Consider the following 17,615-nt stretch of genomic DNA (forward strand, 5'->3'; position numbering starts at 1 on the left):
CAATTCTTTTACGTAGGTCTGTTAATGAAAACTGCTGTGAGGGCCCACCTTACAATGACTATGTTTTAGCTTTAACGTCAGGAGGCAGCTGTAATTTTACTGAGCATTTTACTTTGGAATGATGATATAAAAATGCATAATTGCTTTTTAAACATTTTTATTTCTGCATGCACTTTCATGGATACGTTTGTACCTGAATAAAGATTGAAATTGAATGTCCGCAATTCAATAGGAAAATAACAAATTTAGAGAATGAGATGTCGAGTCGACATAAAACAGAAAGAAAAGCGTTATGTGATGGTTTATTTTTTTTATTGGAATCATAGTAGTTCTTTTAAAATAGCAAAATGCTCTCATATAAAAATATTTTCTGCAATGTTTTCATCTCAAATTTATTTTACATGATTTGTTTTTCACAATTTGAGCACGTTCGATCTATGATCAGTCTTTGAAGAAACAAAACTCCGGGGTCTACACCTAGCACCAAGGTTAGCGACAAAGCCAATTCTGAACTCGTGTCCATTCTGAGCCATGATTTCACAGTGTCTGGAATGGGCCATTTTCTTGTAGGTCTGTCTGCTGTCGTCCTCTAAACCTCTCATAGTAATGAAACCTGGAAAGATTGTATGTATCTTCACAGACACCTTTTTTAAATGAAAGATAAATCCCGGATTGTGATGTGTAATGCAATGAAAAGGGAGCACAAGCAAAGGGTGACTGGATCTAGGTCTGGCTTCTTTTAACAGCTCTGGCAGGACCCAGGGTACACAGGAGCAAAAGTAAGTAAGACTGCGTCCTGGTTTGCATATATTGATGGATGCTCAAATAAAACATGAGCCAAAGAACATATTGAGGTATCCGCAGTAGTTAATTTTATATTCATTTGACACAGGAAACCACAGTGCTTAAAGCAAACAGAATTTTTACACTGTGATTTCAGCACTAATTTTCTCTCTGCTGAGCCCTTCCCATAAGTGTCTTTATTTTACAAATATGCCAAATGCACACATTCACATAAATCCGCCTATCATTGAGGTAGGCAGACGACATATTTCTAGTTAATATGTTTTACATTTTTATGGACACCAGAGAGTAATTAGAAAGCCTGAAAATGAGTGTTGGGGTCAGTCACCCAGTGAGAATAAAAGGGCACATCTCAAATGAGAGGCACGTTTTGGAACGACAATGCATCCCGCTCGAGTGGAAGATCCAACCAGCAATGTGGGATACAGAGCTTGGAGGACTCCATCAGCTGTCCTGAGCCCCACTCATATACACAAGATTGCATGAGTGCAGTCTGATGCTTGCGAGTATGTAGAGCAGGAGACAGTAAACACGTGAGTGAGAGGAACCCATGGGTTGACATGGATAGCAATTGGTGGCAATTCGTTTTGCAGTCTTACAAATTCGGGGGCATATTATCAAGCCCGCGATAAAAGCGTTAGCGACTTTTTAAAGTCGCTAACGCATTTTTTTTATTATCGCACTATTCTCAATACGTCTCTAACCGGAGTTAGAGACGTATTCTTGACTTCATCTATCGCCCTCGCGCTGGGGGCGATAGATAACGCTAATGGGATGCAGTGTGGGCGTTCCCACGTTCAACCACATGTAGTATGTGGTTGGAGGTGGTAACACCCTATTATCAAGTCAGGCGTTGGGAGAAGGAGACCTGCGATAAACTCGTTTATCGCAGGTCTCCCAACACCTGCTTTGATCAGGTGTTAGGCATTGTTAACATAGGGTTGTGGATCATAAAGCTGAATCCATCCCCCCATATTATCAAGGCACACATTAGCACGTGACAACAACGCTTGTTTTCACGTGCTAATGCTCCCTATTGCCGACTATTGCCGGATTTAATATCGCCTACGTGTTGCGCATTGATAATAACGCGCTATCACGGCGATAGCCAGCGATAGGGAAATGTGCGATGTGCGTTTTTTAACGCACATCTTGATAATATGCCCCTCGATTTTTATTTGTCAGTAGATTAAAGTGTGTGGATGTAAGATATTCCGAAAGGCTATTTATGAATTTTAAATGATCACCTAAAACTATACTAGTCGGCACGCTGTTCACAGTGTACGACATTTAAAGCTGGGTGCTTCCCCACAGCCTCTTGACCAATCGAGATGTGGAGTTAGAAACACAGACCAGAATTCCAGCATGGGTTGGAGAGCTACTTGCAAACAGAGGGACCGCTTTTTAGGCGACGATACGGCCTATTTCAACGGTCTCATCTCTAAACGTGCACCAGTTTCAATTTGCATCTCTTCTTAAATATGATTTGGACCACTAGTAAAATATGTGGGAGAAGAAGATAAACTGCATGTCCCAGAATTCAATGTTTGGCCCTAACATTTTGCCGACTTGTTCTGTAAAGAGTCTCGGACCCAGAATGGCTGAGTTGAGTGATGTATTTTGCATCTGATATTGTGCGGCCAGTTGAACTGTTTCCAACATCCATCTCACCAAACCTGTGTCTCATTTTAATATGGCCCGTAAGTGAACATTGAGATGGCGCGCATTCCCTTTCATGGCTAAAGCAGGCATAAGGCGTTCAGTGTACAAAACAGAGCATCCATGCCCATTCAACCAGTCACAACACTGAAAAGTTGCAAACAGCCTAATGTGTGCAATGAACATATATACACTGTACAAGTGACAACCAATAACAACGCCAGAATAATCTCCAGCTACATAAATATATACAACATGAGGGACAACAGTGAAAAACACACACAGTTGGTCTCCGGGTCTGAATGCCCAGTATACCCAGAAGACAGGTGGAACGCACTGCAATGGAAGCCATTGTGGCTGAAAAGCGGGCAACCTGGGCAACACGTCATCAATGTGGATTAAAGCAATACCCATACCCTTCTGGAACGAAACGATTAGTGCTGGCACAGTACGGTAGTTGCCTCCTTTGGTAGCCCTGGTTCATGTCTACACAGTGCATTTGACACATTAGATATGAAAGCGGGTGTAAGGTCTTCTAACAGAATTGAAATCGGCAACAACAGCATTTTGTGTGATGCCTGGTTTCAGCAGGGGAAATTCAAGAACCCCGGAAAGCCTCATGACTATAGCGCCAAAAGACTTGGTCAGTGTTTATTGTTGTTGTGTGCAGGCCCAGGCCCATGGGCTTTATCTGCGAGGCAGGAATGCAGCCTAGATAAACTTATGGAAGCCCACTTTAGGAGGCCTTGGGTCGTAAGGAAAACCTCTGCATGAAGCTACTTAGGAGACAGCAAGATTCCACGAATTCCAGTGACCCGAGAATAGAGTTTAATAGGAGATAAGTCGTGTGAAGGACCTAGGCTAGTTTCTAACATTGGCAGAGGGGAGATATCAGAAGATCTTCAAAATGTCATGTGGTTACCGCTGCACGCTCTGGCCGAACAGTAAACAGGTTAAGGCTGATTTAACTACATGCCTTGGAAGAATATTCAACATTACTGGCCTTATCGTCATATTTTCTTGTGGATCGAGCAGTTAGAATACCGAAAAAGATTCACAATGCATCTAAATTTGATTGAAAAGCCTTCATACTGAGCAAAAGGGTTCGAGAAAAAAACAATGTAACCCAATCTGCTCTCTGAGGAGGAGCACATTATAAAACCACTCGTTGAATGGGTAACCATTTCGAAATGTAATGGCTAATTTAGAATCAGAGTCTCAAATGAGTCTTTCTGTGTAGAATTGGGGACTCCCACAAATCGGTCCTCGTTGCCTAGTTTCAAGATGACAAATGTGGCACGAAGTCAACCAGGAAAACCAGGTAATTCAAGTTATTCCAAACGCACTACGGTGGTAATGCTCATAACACATGTGCTGTCAAAGTAGTGTTGTCTGCTCTACACCGTCCTCAAAGTCCACGCCGCTGACGCGCTGTCGCCGCCCATCCTCGCCACGGCGCCGGTACTCAAGGAACTCCTCCTTCAGGGCTGCGCAGCGTTCTTCCGGGCTCACCAGGGCATGGGAGCGGGGGAAGTCGAGTACGTCCAAGGACGAAGAGTTACCAGGAGTGCTTTCGTCAATGGGGGGAACCTTCAAACCTGGAAAGAAGCAAAAGGAGAGGACAGTCAACATGGATTGGATACTGGTTCATTCACGTGGGAATTTTGGAGCTCTCTTAACAAAATCAACAAGCTTGGCGCATCCTGGCTAGCAATGTGACAATTGTTCACTATGTCATACATCCAGGGGCGGCTGGTGACATTTGAAAGTGGTCTGGCGTAAAATGATAATCATACTGCACCGTAGCGAGCGAGCCCGAACCCCCCCTTTGAAAAAAGCGTGGACAAATGGTGCATTTTCAAGCAAATTTGAGAAAGCAGGAAGGTTAATAAAGCAATTGTGAAAGTGCAGTTATTACATTAATAGATGTCATAACATAGGTAGCTGCTTATTCAGTATAACCACAGAGCTTCATACATTCCGTCCTATTACGCTGCTGAATTCAGACTATAAGACTTTCATGAAAATCTCAGCTCTAAGAGTAGCAGAAGTTGCACAGGAGTTGGGAAACAGCTTTTACAAAGCACTGGGAACCACGCATTACCTTTACCACGTTTCCATTACAACGCATGTGACTATCACACGTCTTTCCACACAGTTTATATTGTTTAGGTGCTACAGAATGTACTTAATAATATGCCATTTGATCAGTAAAATCTGTTTAGTCCCTAAGTACAACAAACACTAGAAAATGAATCAATCAAGAAAACTCAAGATCAATAATAAGCGAGGGGGATAACTAACAGGAAGGGTTCGCTATCGCCCCGTGCGGTGCCTCGCTGACACAGGGTAAACACCATCATTACCTTGGACCACTTACTTGCCTTGTGTTACGCATTACAGTTACAGAGCGTGTGTTCAAGAACAGCATGACTGTAGAGACCATAGTTTGTGCGTACATGCTTGTTACTTCACAAGTTACATTTTGCCAAGGGCATCAGTGTCCTCTGGTGTTAGTAGTGTTTGGAGAGTACCAGTATTGCATCCCAGCTGGATGAGATTGGGAATTTACGTAGGCTCCGGGTGCCCTCCATATGAAGGGCTATTCCTTCCGCCCTAGCCCAGTTGAGTATGGAATAGGAGTGGACCAAGCTCGCAAGGACCGGCGGTCGCTGGATTTCCAGCATCTTATGATGAGTCCCCACGTGTTTGGAAGTGTTCTATCAATTAGGGTCAGGGTGACCAGAATTTTAAAGCCAATAACCGGGACATTTCACAAAAATAGAAGAGGGACGAAAGGGTCTGTGGAGGGCTTCAGATGGGAGAGGGCGGCAGGTAAGGGGGGCACTGGGGTGCACTGCAGCCAGGGTGAGGATCTGCTGTGGGGGCTGCTGGGGGTCTGGGTGAGAAGGCACAAGGGAGAGCGTGGCAGATGAGACATTGATGGAAGGGGTTGTCAGGGGTTTCTCGGTGGGGGGTACAAAGTGTCAGGCAGGCGGGGGTTACAGGTGAAGGGTTGGTTGGACGTGCACTGCAGCGAGGAGGGGGGCTGTGGTCAGTGTGGAGCCCGGAATGAGACGGCTACAGTTCAGGACTAGCTCCGTACAGTGAGCATCGACACTGGCACCCGACACAGAATCTAACGCTGGCTCCTTACACTGAGCACTGAGGCTAAATCCTTACACTGAGCTCAATATTATTTTGTTGCACTGAGCTCCAACGCCAGCTCCCGAGAGCTGGGGTTTACCCCAGTACTCAGTCCGTACTCAGTGTTTAGGTCACCCACACGGAGGGGTGGGCGGCTGGTAAGGGTTGCGCCGCAGTGAGGGGGTGCTGGCAGGGGACTGTCATGGGCGAGAAAGAAGTGTGGGGGGGGGATTCTGGCATGTTTCTGCCGAGAGGGGGGGGCATGGCGGGAGGGGATTGTCTGGGTTCTGTTCTGTGGGGTGGCTGCTTCTGGAGGTCTGTCCACATTAAGAGGGCTACAACCAGGTTGGGGGAGCTGTGCACTGCAGTAAAGGGGGTGTGTAGTGATAATTTATACAGTCAGATTTGGGGGGGGGGGGTCTGTCATCGATGAGATAGCCACAGGTGGGGGTCCGACGGGTGTCTGTGGGGAGCCTGGCAGGGTGCACTGAAGGTTGTTAATGGTATGGTTTTGAGATGTTTGCACATAGAAGTTCGAGGTAGGCTAAAAGAGCTGCCAATTCCTTCATTTCCAAGTAAAGCATTGCTCCTGTTTTTCTCCCCACAAGGCCAGAGGTCGTAGCTCATACTCATCATTCGTTTCTCACAATAATAGAATCCTTTGCAATGAGAGAAGCTGGTGAGGTTTCAAAAGTGAGTGACGCCCAGTTTAAACAGAATATGGTGCCTATGCCTGCACCAGAGGAAGACAGTGACTTTATGATTAGCCCTGATGCCTTTCAGTGCAGTCTATAATAGTAGTCTGCTTCGGTTATAATCCTGGTATGAATCCTCCATAGTAGCAGCCTAAGCAAAGATGTTATTAGTTTTTTTCTTAGAATGTATTTGCAAATCAAATTTGCTAAATATGCAAATCCTATTTTCTATCGCTACTGTGAAATTATTGCAAAAAATCAGTAGATGCAAAAAAAAAACGAAACCACACGGAAATGATTGCCGAGATATTTTTTTTACGGGAAAGGTTGTTTGCAGCTGTTCAGTCTTAAAGAAATCTCCACAGTCCATCCTTGATTTTATAAATACCATTGATCTCGATTTCTTTAAAAAATACTTAATGCTTAACCTCCTCCATAAATGTTATTTAACGTACAGATGTAGAACTGTTTGCCTAGTAGAACACACACTAGGGAATGATGAAACAAACAGCCTAGGCCTCTGGCTGCACAAGGCCCAGCGTTGTCGTTCTAGAAGACTCACTGAGACTCAATCACTCAAACACAATAAATTACTATAACTATATCAACTGAAGGAGGTACTTGCCCCGCGTATGTAAGAACTGATACTCACTAAATGCAAGAGAGACTAGTACTGTAGTCTGGTGATGACGACGATCGACGACGGGTGACGGTCGAGAGAAACCACAGGGCACAGGCTGGCTGATGCGCACACACCACGAGGCGAGTCCCAGGGCCCCAGAGAGAGAGTACTAGAACCGGATCCGACGTCAGCAGCGCCGCACGCCATGAAATGGCCAATCACTGCATGACTACATGAAGTCAGACATAGTGATTGGCCATTATGCAGTGCGGCTGAGCAGCAGTGTGCACCACCCACGCGCGGCATCCAGTAATGGATTGCCCTGCCCTGCTGCGCGGTGACTGGCCAATCCTGGCACTGCATGCAGCGCCAGGATTGGCTAGGGGGGCACACTGACTGCTCGCCCTGTCGCCCTTTCTAACGCCGGGGGCTGCGGCCCGGTTAAACCAGCACCCCCCTGGTCACTCTCTATGGGGGGAACTTAAATGCGGATGCTCGGGCTAGTTTCAGCCCCAAGCTTCACTTGCGCGCTAGGTACCTGTCTGCTGCTGCAGTTGAGTGAGTGCGCGGACTGTCAATCAAGCTGCGCAGCAGTCCAGCCCCCCTGCACGCAGCGCACTCCCGGATAAGTCGGGTGCTGCCCGGATTCCCGGCGGCGCTCGGCGCTTACTAAATAAATTATTCATGATCATGATGATTATTTTTAAAACAGTGACAGTGTTTATTTTCCTTGCAGCCGCGGGTCCATGTGGTCTAGTGGGGCTACGCCCCTACGCCCCAATGGACGCACCGTGGCTGCATACATCGCTAGTCAGGACACGCTGAGCTTGTTAATGATCTCCTATGATTCTGTTGTTGACGCATTAGTTGAAGGCTGCCTGAGCAACTGGTACTGACATTTCTGTATGCAACAACACACAGGCATCTTATTTCTCTGTGCCAGCTCTCACATCGCTGTCTATGCTTGCTCTAAATATTGGTACCTAACCACACCATGTTCTCCCCGCCCATGTAGTGTAAAGAGAGAACTAATTTAATTAAAGAAAAGAGCAGAAGAGCACTTTGGGAGGAAGAGCAAAGTAAAAATTGGATTCGGACAAAGTATTGGGGAAAGAGGCAAGGTTTCCGGAGAAAGGTGCCCGTAAAGAGCAGAGCAGGACGCAGGCAGTCGCTAGATCCCCTATGTTCAAAGGTAGCCTGATTTCCATTGAAAATGGCAAGAAGTGGTTAGGCATAAAAGAGATCAATATGTCGTCACTGTAATAAATAGATGTTTCGCTGTCCATGCAGAGCTTTGTTGGTAGTCCTCAATTAGAACCTACAGTGAGATCACAGTATTACAATGATGAAGAATGATACAGTTATCAGTCTTGCTTGCTTTATACCTCCTTTTCATGACACTCCACTGCAATAGCTCTTCAAGAGCTTGGTGGGTGTGCCAAAAGACAAAGTAAAAGGAGTATCAACTGCATAAGCAGCATTTATCTGGTTGGTTCCTTAAAAATACCTATTGCCACTGAAATTATGAGGCAATGCAATACCACATTACACAGCATGCTCAAATTTGTGGCATGGAATAGACTCAACTAAAACTTGTTCAAGCAAATTTCAATTATCATCTGAAGTATTGGTAGAAAAGCTATGCATTTGGCTACTTACACATAATTTTTTGTTCCTGCCAGAAAAAAACTCACTAGGGTACTTTTCCCAGGTCAATAGTTTGTATCCTTATTTCAGCCAGAAACAGATGCTATTGAATCACATCTATCAAAAGAATAAGATAAGGCTGACAATGTTTTTGTCAAATCCTCCTAGGCCAGGAGGCAAGCCCAAGATCCTGTCATTATCGGACATTAGGCTGAAGCTCCGCGAGGCAAAATACTTTACTCCTTCTCAAACAGGCCAAGATCCGACAATGCAGAACTAAACACCTTATGCACACACTCCCACTCATTTAGTGACGATTTTTTGAATGATTTTTTTGTTTTTGTTTTATATAGTGCGAACTAGACCCGAAACATAAGGTATCAGAGTGCTTTACGTGAGCACAGTTTCGTTACAGGTGGACACATTCATTTTTTTGTTAGGTTTTTGGGTTTTTTAGATTAGTTTTAGCATTCAGTCCGTCATTTCTTGTATACTTTAGTATATCACCCTAAGTGGGACAGGTATGCCCAGTCAAGCGTCCAGTGCACACTGTGTCACTGGAACCAAGCTGTACTCAGCTGATGAGCCCATAATAAGGGCCAAACCAGTCATGGGTTGCTTGCGTTCCAATTCAGGGATGGACTGGTCTGGGGGTTCGGGCTGAACTGTTCCCATTGGTCAGGGTCAAGACTGATTTGCATAGGAGTGAGCCCAAACTGAGGTGACAATCTGTGCAAAATAATGATGGACTGGGATGCGACCTGAGTAATTACCAGTGGCTGAGATTAATTCAAGCATTCCATCAAATACTTTTTATATACTTCAGTATTGCATGTTGTATGGATTTTTTTTATTTTGATCCCTATGAACTATAAAAATGTCTATGTGCTTAAATCAGAAGAATCTGTGGCCCCTGAAACATTTTGTGGCAAATACTGCAAGACAGCACAGAGTTTATTACAACTGTGAAATCGCTCAATTACAGCAGCACGGATCACACTTTATCTGACAGCAATTTAGCTTTAGACAGAACTATGAAAATGTGTAATACTTTGCCTTACAAAGGTAAACAAGGCACAACATACAATGGCACAGACACACAGCCTCCTTACTGCAAAGATTTTTTTGTGCAAATAAATCATTTACATAATTGTGAGGTAATAATTTCATGCATAACACACACCTTCTCACTATAAACACAAAGTCAGTGCTGAGAATACTGTTAGGCAAAGGATGCTCCATTGTTCGTACATGTGTTAGAGGCAGGGGAAACCCAATCAACCCCTGTAGGCTTGGGCACTGAATATTTAAAGTCACAGTGTGCTACAAGGGACTTGTTTTTGAAACAGAGAAACTTAGTTGTGAGTCGTACATGTGTAACAAACTCAAGTGTATCAACAGAATATCACATTTACTCATTGACTTGGATCAATCAAAGGAAGGAAAACGAAGAAGGAATACACGGAGAAGGTAAATTATTTTTCTGAAAACTTTTTTTGTATTAAGTAATGAGACAATAGATTTACATCTTGGGAGACGGATACACAAAAGTAAATTCAAGCAATAGCTGGGAATAGAGGTATAGATAACAATCACCCTTCAGTTCACAGCTAAAATATCAACTCCTGTTAAGTTTAACTAACAACCAAAAATAATTAATAAACAATGGTCGTATGTTGGTGACAACGCAACGCTTATGGAGATGATCTATTGATCGGTCGGTATGACGACCCGGCATACCGACCGATCACGCTATTTCCCGACGATCCAAAAATACAAAACTGCGCTGTAAGCTCGATTGCTGTCTGTGATTTATACATCAGAAGCGTTTCTTCATATATCAGATTAATAGATTTGATTCAATCAACTGGTGACCCTGCTCCATGTCCTTTGTTGTCCACTTAATTTTTAAGCACCCTTTGGAAATTTCAGGGAGTTTCCTCTTGCAATGAATTGTCTGTCCTGATGATGGTCTTCATGACGACTGCATATTAGACCGAAACGTCGACACCTTCATCATCTCCATAAGCGTTGCGTTGTCACCAACATACGACCATTGTTTATTAATTATTTTTGGTTGTTAGTTAAACTTAACAGGAGTTGATGTTTTAGCTGTGAACTGAAGGGTGATTGTTATCTATACCTCTATTCCCAGCTTTTGCTTGAATTTACTTTTGTGTATCCGTCTCCCAAGATGTAAATCTATTGTCTCATTACTTAATACAAAAAAAGTTTTCTGAAAAATAATTTACCTTCTCCGTGTATTCCTTCTTCGTTTTCCTTCCTTTGATTGATCCAAGTCAATAAGTAAATGGGATATTCTGTTGATACACTTGAGTTTGTTACACATGTACGACTCACAACTAAGTTTCTCTGTTTCAAAAACAAGTCCATTGTTCGTACAAGCACCGTCTGGGGCACTTAAACATTTTGATGAGAGGAATACAAATATAACAAGCATTTGCAATGCAAAAGGTCTCACATTAATTAAGTTTGAGCTATTGGCATTGCTAAATATTGCAACACCAATTGCAACAAAAGTCTATAAATTGTAGACCAAAAAAAGTGTATTTATTTTTGTAGAATTGGTGGTATGCTGCGCTTTAGATGAATATGTTTAAAAGTACAGTGCGCCATACTGCGATTGCTACAATAGTTAATTGTGGATGCGTTAACAATTGATGTGTGCACTGATGGCTGGTGGTGTGTGTGCCTGTAGAAATTGTGCACTGATGGCTGGTGGTGTGTGTGCCTGGTGGAAGTGTGCACTGCCAGCTGGTGGTGTGTGTGCCTGGTGGAAGCATGCACTGAAGACTGGTGGAGTGTGTGCCTGGTGGAAGCATGCACTGAAGACTGGTGGAGTGTGTGCCTGGTGAAAGCATGCACTGACGGCTGGTGGTGTGTGTGTGCCTGGTGAAAGCGTGCACTGACGGCTTGTGGTGTGTGTGTGCCTGGTGAAAGTGTGCATTGACGTCTGGAGTGTGTGTGCCTGGTGAAAGCGTGCATTGATGTCTGGTGGTGTGTGCCTGGTGGAAGCGTGCACTGACGGCTGGTGGTGTTTGTGCCCGGTGAAAGCGTGCACTGACAACTGATGGTGTCTGTGTCTGGTGAAAGTGTGCACTGATGGTGTGGTTGTGTGTGGTTGTGTGTGTGTGTGGTTGTGTGTGTGGTTGTGTGTGTGGTTATGTGTGTGGTTGTGTATGTGGTTGTGTATGTGTGTGTGTGTGGTTGTGTGTGGTTGTCTGTGTGTGGTTGTATGTGTGGTTGTATGTGTGGTTATGTGTGTGGTTGTGTGTGGTGTGTGTGGTTGTGTGTCTGTGTGTGGTTGTGTGTGCGTGGTTGTGTGTGTGGTTGTGTGTGTAGTTTTGGTTGTGTGTGGTTGTGTATGTGGTTGTGTGTGCGGTTGGTTGTGGTTGTGTGTATGGGTGTGGGTGTGGTTGTGTGTGTGGTTGTGTGTGTGTGGCTGTGTGTGTGGTTGTGGTTATGTGTGTGGTTGTGTGTGTGTGGATGTGTGTGTGGTTGGGTGTGTGGTTGTGGTTATGTGTGTGGTTCTGTGTGTGTGGATGTGTGTGTGTGGTTGTGTGTGTGGTCGTGTGTGTGTGGTTGTGTGTGTGTGGTTGTGCGTGTGGTTGTGCGTGTGGTTATGTGTGTGGTTGCGCGTGTGGTTGCGTGTGTGGTTGTGTGTGTGTGGTTGTGTGTGTTGGTTGTGTGTGTTGGTTGTGTGTGTTTGCGAGTGTGGTTGCGTGTTTATGTGTGTGTGATTGTTGTGGTTGTGTGTGGTTGTGTGTGGTTGTGGTGGTGTGTTTGTGTGGTTGTGTGTGTGTGTATGGTTGTGTGTGTGGTTGTGTGTGGTTGTGTGTGTGTGTGATTGTGTGTGTGGTTGTGGATCAATGATGGCCAGTCACTCATTAGGAGAGCAGGTGGGGCGAGTGGGGTGGGGAGGACACCAGGCTGCTGGGGAGTGGGCAGGGAAAATTTGTAGAAAACGACAAAAGCGTAAGGGTTCGCCCAATTTATTCCCCAGTGGAAGGCGGAGACCGGGTAAAATTATGGATGAGGGAGATTTTGCTGAATTTTATCTGGAAAAGAAGTATTTCACCGCAAACGTTTGGAACGGATGTTCCTTTGGAATAATACTTTTAACCAAACAAGTCTAACTGGGTTCATCAAGTTGACCCCAAGGGCAGCAGGCCCAGCCCAGTGCTGATTGGACCCTGGAGACTGACGTGAGCAATGCTAATGACGTCTGTGGACTTGGGCCATGGGACAATAGAGAGATATGAACGTGCTTTTCAGAAATAGCAGAAATGTTAACATTTTTAATCAAATATTCAAGCCGCATATTGAAGATTTCTCATCATTTAAAAATTATACTGTTTTTTTCAGGAAATAAACGTTGCTGTAGAAAAAAGAATGAACAAATAACTATTTCTTATCTTGCTGAAAATTTCTCAACGTACGACACTTTGGCCCAATGACAGTGACAGATTTTGAGTGTTGCCGGGAATTATTCCATCTCACTATTGTTTTCCCTACAGGATGCACACAAACCTGCTTAAGAGTATCTTAAAACTGGTCAGATCTGGGCAGGTATTCACGAATTATGTATGCAGAGGGCAAAACATGCATTTCGATTTTCGTTGTATAACTATGCATGATAATGGTATTTTCATGGTAAATGCTTTCTCCGATCCCTGCCCCAATACCTTACATGTTCCTTTCGCCCCCAGCCCCCAATCCTACCACACCCTTGCCGACTGCTGTGCTGTTTTTTTAGTTTATAACTATAAATATATTTTTTATTATGCCTAACATTAAAAATTAGTATAATAAATACAATTACTCACAGTTTTCCTTATTTTTCTTTTGACGGACTTCTCCTTCTTCATACTCTGTTTTAAGTGGTCCTTTTTCAATGTTTTTGTAAATTCAGTACCTAGCGCACATACATTATTACGCCGTTATTGAGGTTCATTGTACGAAGGACAAGTAGCACAGAAGAGCGTTTTTAGGTAAGTTATTTATTTATTTTTATTAAACCCACTAGTTTTTTTTATGGGGGGGGAGACCCCCCAAGCCCACGCCCTACCCCCCGTTTTTAATTCTTCCTTTTACTCACATTCCTTTACTACGTATCTCGTAGTAAAGGAATGCGTGGTAAAGGCTATATGTGGTAACCATGCATGCGTTGTAAAGCATGCGTGGTTATGTATAGCGTGGAAACGGCTGCGTTGTAGTGGCTGTTTCCCTTTATTTGCTCAGGGGCAGATTTACAAGCCCCTTGCACCTCTTTTACGCCGCCGTTGCGTCACTTTTGTGATGCAGCAGCGGCGCAAAAGATGCGCCATGGTGCGGGGTATTTACAACGTGACGCATCTGGGAGATGCGTCACGTTGTAAAGCCCTGCGCCAGAGGTTGATATCAATATTGTATTGCCCACGTTCTGAGGGATACTGGGTTGCCCCATAAGAAGTTTACTTTACAGAGTGCAGGTGGTTACCTGCGAGGGTTTTTCTTACTCTCATTCATTGTTGTATTGTATTGTATAAATGTGAATTGTATTGTCTCTTTCAAACAGCTGTATAGGGGGGGCGTGGTCTGGCCACGCAGGAAGATGGCCGCCTGAAGGTCGAGCTCTGCTGTGGGACGGACCCCTGACGGGTTTTCCTCACATACCTGGTGCAGCTGGATCCTCCTTTCGTGTTCCGCCGACTCCGGAGCCCATGTAATCTGCTCCGGTAATTTTTTCTCTGCAAAAAGTGACAGTGTACCCTGGTTTCCGGCATGACGGTGAGCTGACCGCCTCAGCCTGCTCCGCTCCTCGGAGCTTGCGTGTCGACGTAGCCGCGCCTCCTCACAGAGCAAGGCCGCCCCTTTCACTAAACCAGGGCCGCGCCTCTCAACACCGTAGGCCGCGCCTCCTCACACAAAGAGGCCGTACTTTCTTTAACACTGCGCGCATTATCGGCTGACAGCGCCTCCTCCTGTTACATAGAGAGAGGCTTTCTTTTCACCGATATTGGCAGACTCTTTTTTCAAGAATTAATGATAGAGTGACATTAACTACCTTTATGACGCATGAAGGTCTTTCCACAGGATCCTCACGTTCTTTGTTTCTGCTCCTTGTTTCTTCGAACTGTGCCTTGCTACCATAATTATATTTGCCTTGCCTGATGTTTTGAGCAGGAGGGGCAATGTTATCACATACATTATTTCTCCCTCGAATATGATACCTCAGACTGTCTCCTCACTGTGTCTACGCAGCACAACTAGTTTTGGAAGTGTGTTTATATTCTCTTCAGGACCAGTATCTCCTGTACTATTTACATATGCACTTCTTTCACCATAATTGATTTTATTCTGCTGTTTTATTACATGATACTATATGGAATATGCTTGATCTCTTTATTGATTCAATGTGATGCCTCCTCATCTCTAAAAGCTCACTACCTCAGCTTCTTTATGTCTCCATGCTTTTCATGCATTCTCTTCTGGTATTATAACACCGTTTTTCATGTGCACACTGGAACTTTGCAGCTCTCCTCATTTTGACACTACCACGCTGCTTCTTGTCTTAATTTACAGTTTGCTGTTCCTTTTGTCATGATGTGATGGTGTTCTTTTGGCGCGCAACTCTCTCTATTACTGTATTGAGACTGTTTCTGTGACTAGGTCACTTATCCCTGCGATAGCAGTAAAGTGCTTTTTCATTTTGTCAAATTGCAAGGTTATATAAGACATTTATTTATTTCATATGTTGTGCTATTCTTAACCTGAAACTTGCTAATGCGACATTGTTTTCACCATTGCTTCATATCGAAATATTCCATCAATCCGCTTTTGTAGAGCACCTGTGCAATCCTGTGTCACAATGTCTAATAACAGAACTGGTAGTAGACCACCTAAACAACCACTTTTTACTGAAGTGGTAAAGCAATCTCCTAATTTGCCAGCGAAAGGTACCTTGTCTTCATCACCACCTCTGTCCCAAGCTTTGTCACCTCAAAGTGACAAGACCTTATCCGAGACTATGCAACGAATTTTGCAGGAGCTTTCTGGGGTCAATCGCCGGTTGGAGGGGTTGGATGTCACCATCACATCCCTGGCTGCAGAAACTAAATCAATTAGAGCAGATCTCACCACTTTTCATACAAGGATTGACAATCTTGATTCTAAAATATTGGATATGGAGAGCCGACTGGATTCAGTTCATAGTTCAGATCAAGACCTCCTTTTCCTGCATAGCAAACTCATTGACTTGGAAGATCGCAGCCGTAGAGACAATGTCCGTTTTTTTGGATTTCCAGAAAAAATGGAAAAACAAGACATGAAATTATTTCTTTGCGACAATCTTCCAATTCTGACTGGTATCTCCTTTGCTCCTCCTCTTGAGATACAACGTGCTCACAGACTTGGTCCTCCACGTACAGATGCCTCTGCGCGGCCAAGACCAATTATTGCTTGTTTTCTTTGACATGAACAAGCCCGACAAATTTTGTCTGTGGCCCGCTCACGAGGCTCCTTTCTTTTTCAAGGACATACTATTCATGTAGCTGCAGACTTTTCGAAAGAGACCAACGAACGGCGGAAGGCATTTCTCTCCATGCGGCCGCAATTGCGTCAACTGGACATCAAATATGGACTGTTTGAACCTGCACGTTTTCGTATTACCAGGAATGGAGAATCCAAGGAATTCTACGATCCTGCACTTCTGCAACAATTTTTGGATGACATCAAACTCAACGACATGGACACTCAATCTCCTCATTGTGATCAGCCTCAACCGTCTACCTCTCCATCTCCAAATCTACCAATGCCACCCACAACCACCTTTAGTGAAACTAGGCAACGTGGTAGGGATTTCAATCGTCTGACTCGTTCTCAAGATGATAGGGTTTCTGCTCTGCACTCCATTTCCACGCTTACTAATGCCCCGCACAGGGACAAATCTAGATCTCCTCTTAAAAAGCCCTCAGATGCTGACTGAATACTCTTTTCCTGTTCACCTGTATACTTCTGTGATTTCTTGATGTACCTTTTAACTAGCACTGTAGATGCTGACTGATACAATCCGTACTGTTTACTTATTCATCTTGATGCTTTGTTGTATTATATAATGTAGTTACCTTTGCTTTCTATTTCATATTGCAGAATTTGTTCTCATACTATTGTGTAATTTCGCGTAAGCATTGTTTTCTGTTTTTGAAGCGCATATCTCTCTACTATTGTACTGCTTATTCCATGTTCAGGTTACTGTACTTACCATCTTCCATATCTTTTTCCTCATTGTTGCTCCCCTCCTTTTAGGGATCTTCATATTATTTACTTTTGCAATGTATATCTCTTATTCTTAGTTATTCAAGAGTTATAATTAGTGTTGCTATTTAATTGCTTTATGTGTTTCAAGGTAAGCTTTGCTGTCTCCTTTATCTCTATGTTCCAAGGTCTCCTTCTATATGTTTTCCTTCCCCTTTAATTCTCTCTCTCTCCTCTTGCTTTATATATTCCACTCTGCAATCTGTTCTCTCTTCTTGTATTTTGTCTTTTCTGCCTCCCTACCTTTTGTTTTCGTATTTTCTCTATTATGTCTTATTGCTTCCTTCCTTTCCAATAACTTTTGCCTTTCCTTCTTGCGCGATTTTCTTATTCTTTTATCATCAGTTGTGTCATATTGAAGTTTTGAATATTTCTATTTCACGGATTTATATTATACTGTTATATGTTAAAGTTCAATATGGGTCTGATAATGTTGTTTTACTTTCTTTACATTTTGATATTTCTCATATATTCCACGTTATCCTTCAGTTATTTGATCAGTATTTTTCTCTCTCCAAATGGGGTCCTATCCCACGGCGCTGCCCTAGTGCGCCCAGGCCCGCGGTTAACAGTCTCGGTTCCTTATCTACCCTTTTACTTTATTTCCTCTCCAGTTTTTCTATCTCCCCTATTCTATTTGTCTCTTTTATTTTTATTTTTACTTTTTCTACACAGAATATTTACTTTGCTTTTCTAAAAAGTTTGCTTTTCTAAATTTCTCGCAA

General features: G+C 43.7%; 1 protein-coding gene across 1 annotated transcript in view; it reads right to left on the reverse strand.

The window, feature by feature from the left end:
* Positions 1-295: 295 nt before the first annotated feature.
* The window catches only part of IGSF9 (immunoglobulin superfamily member 9), a 641,834-nt gene continuing 624,514 nt past the window's right edge, over positions 296-17,615 (reverse strand). Inside the window, 1 exon segment of the mRNA XM_078669195.1 lies at positions 296-4,061. Coding sequence (XP_078525321.1) covers positions 3,841-4,061 — 221 coding nt within the window. The 3' untranslated portion in view covers positions 296-3,840.

The sequence above is a fragment of the Lissotriton helveticus genome, chromosome 12 (genome assembly GCF_964261635.1).
Source record: "Lissotriton helveticus chromosome 12, aLisHel1.1, whole genome shotgun sequence".
NCBI classification, from domain to species: domain Eukaryota; kingdom Metazoa; phylum Chordata; class Amphibia; order Caudata; family Salamandridae; genus Lissotriton; species Lissotriton helveticus.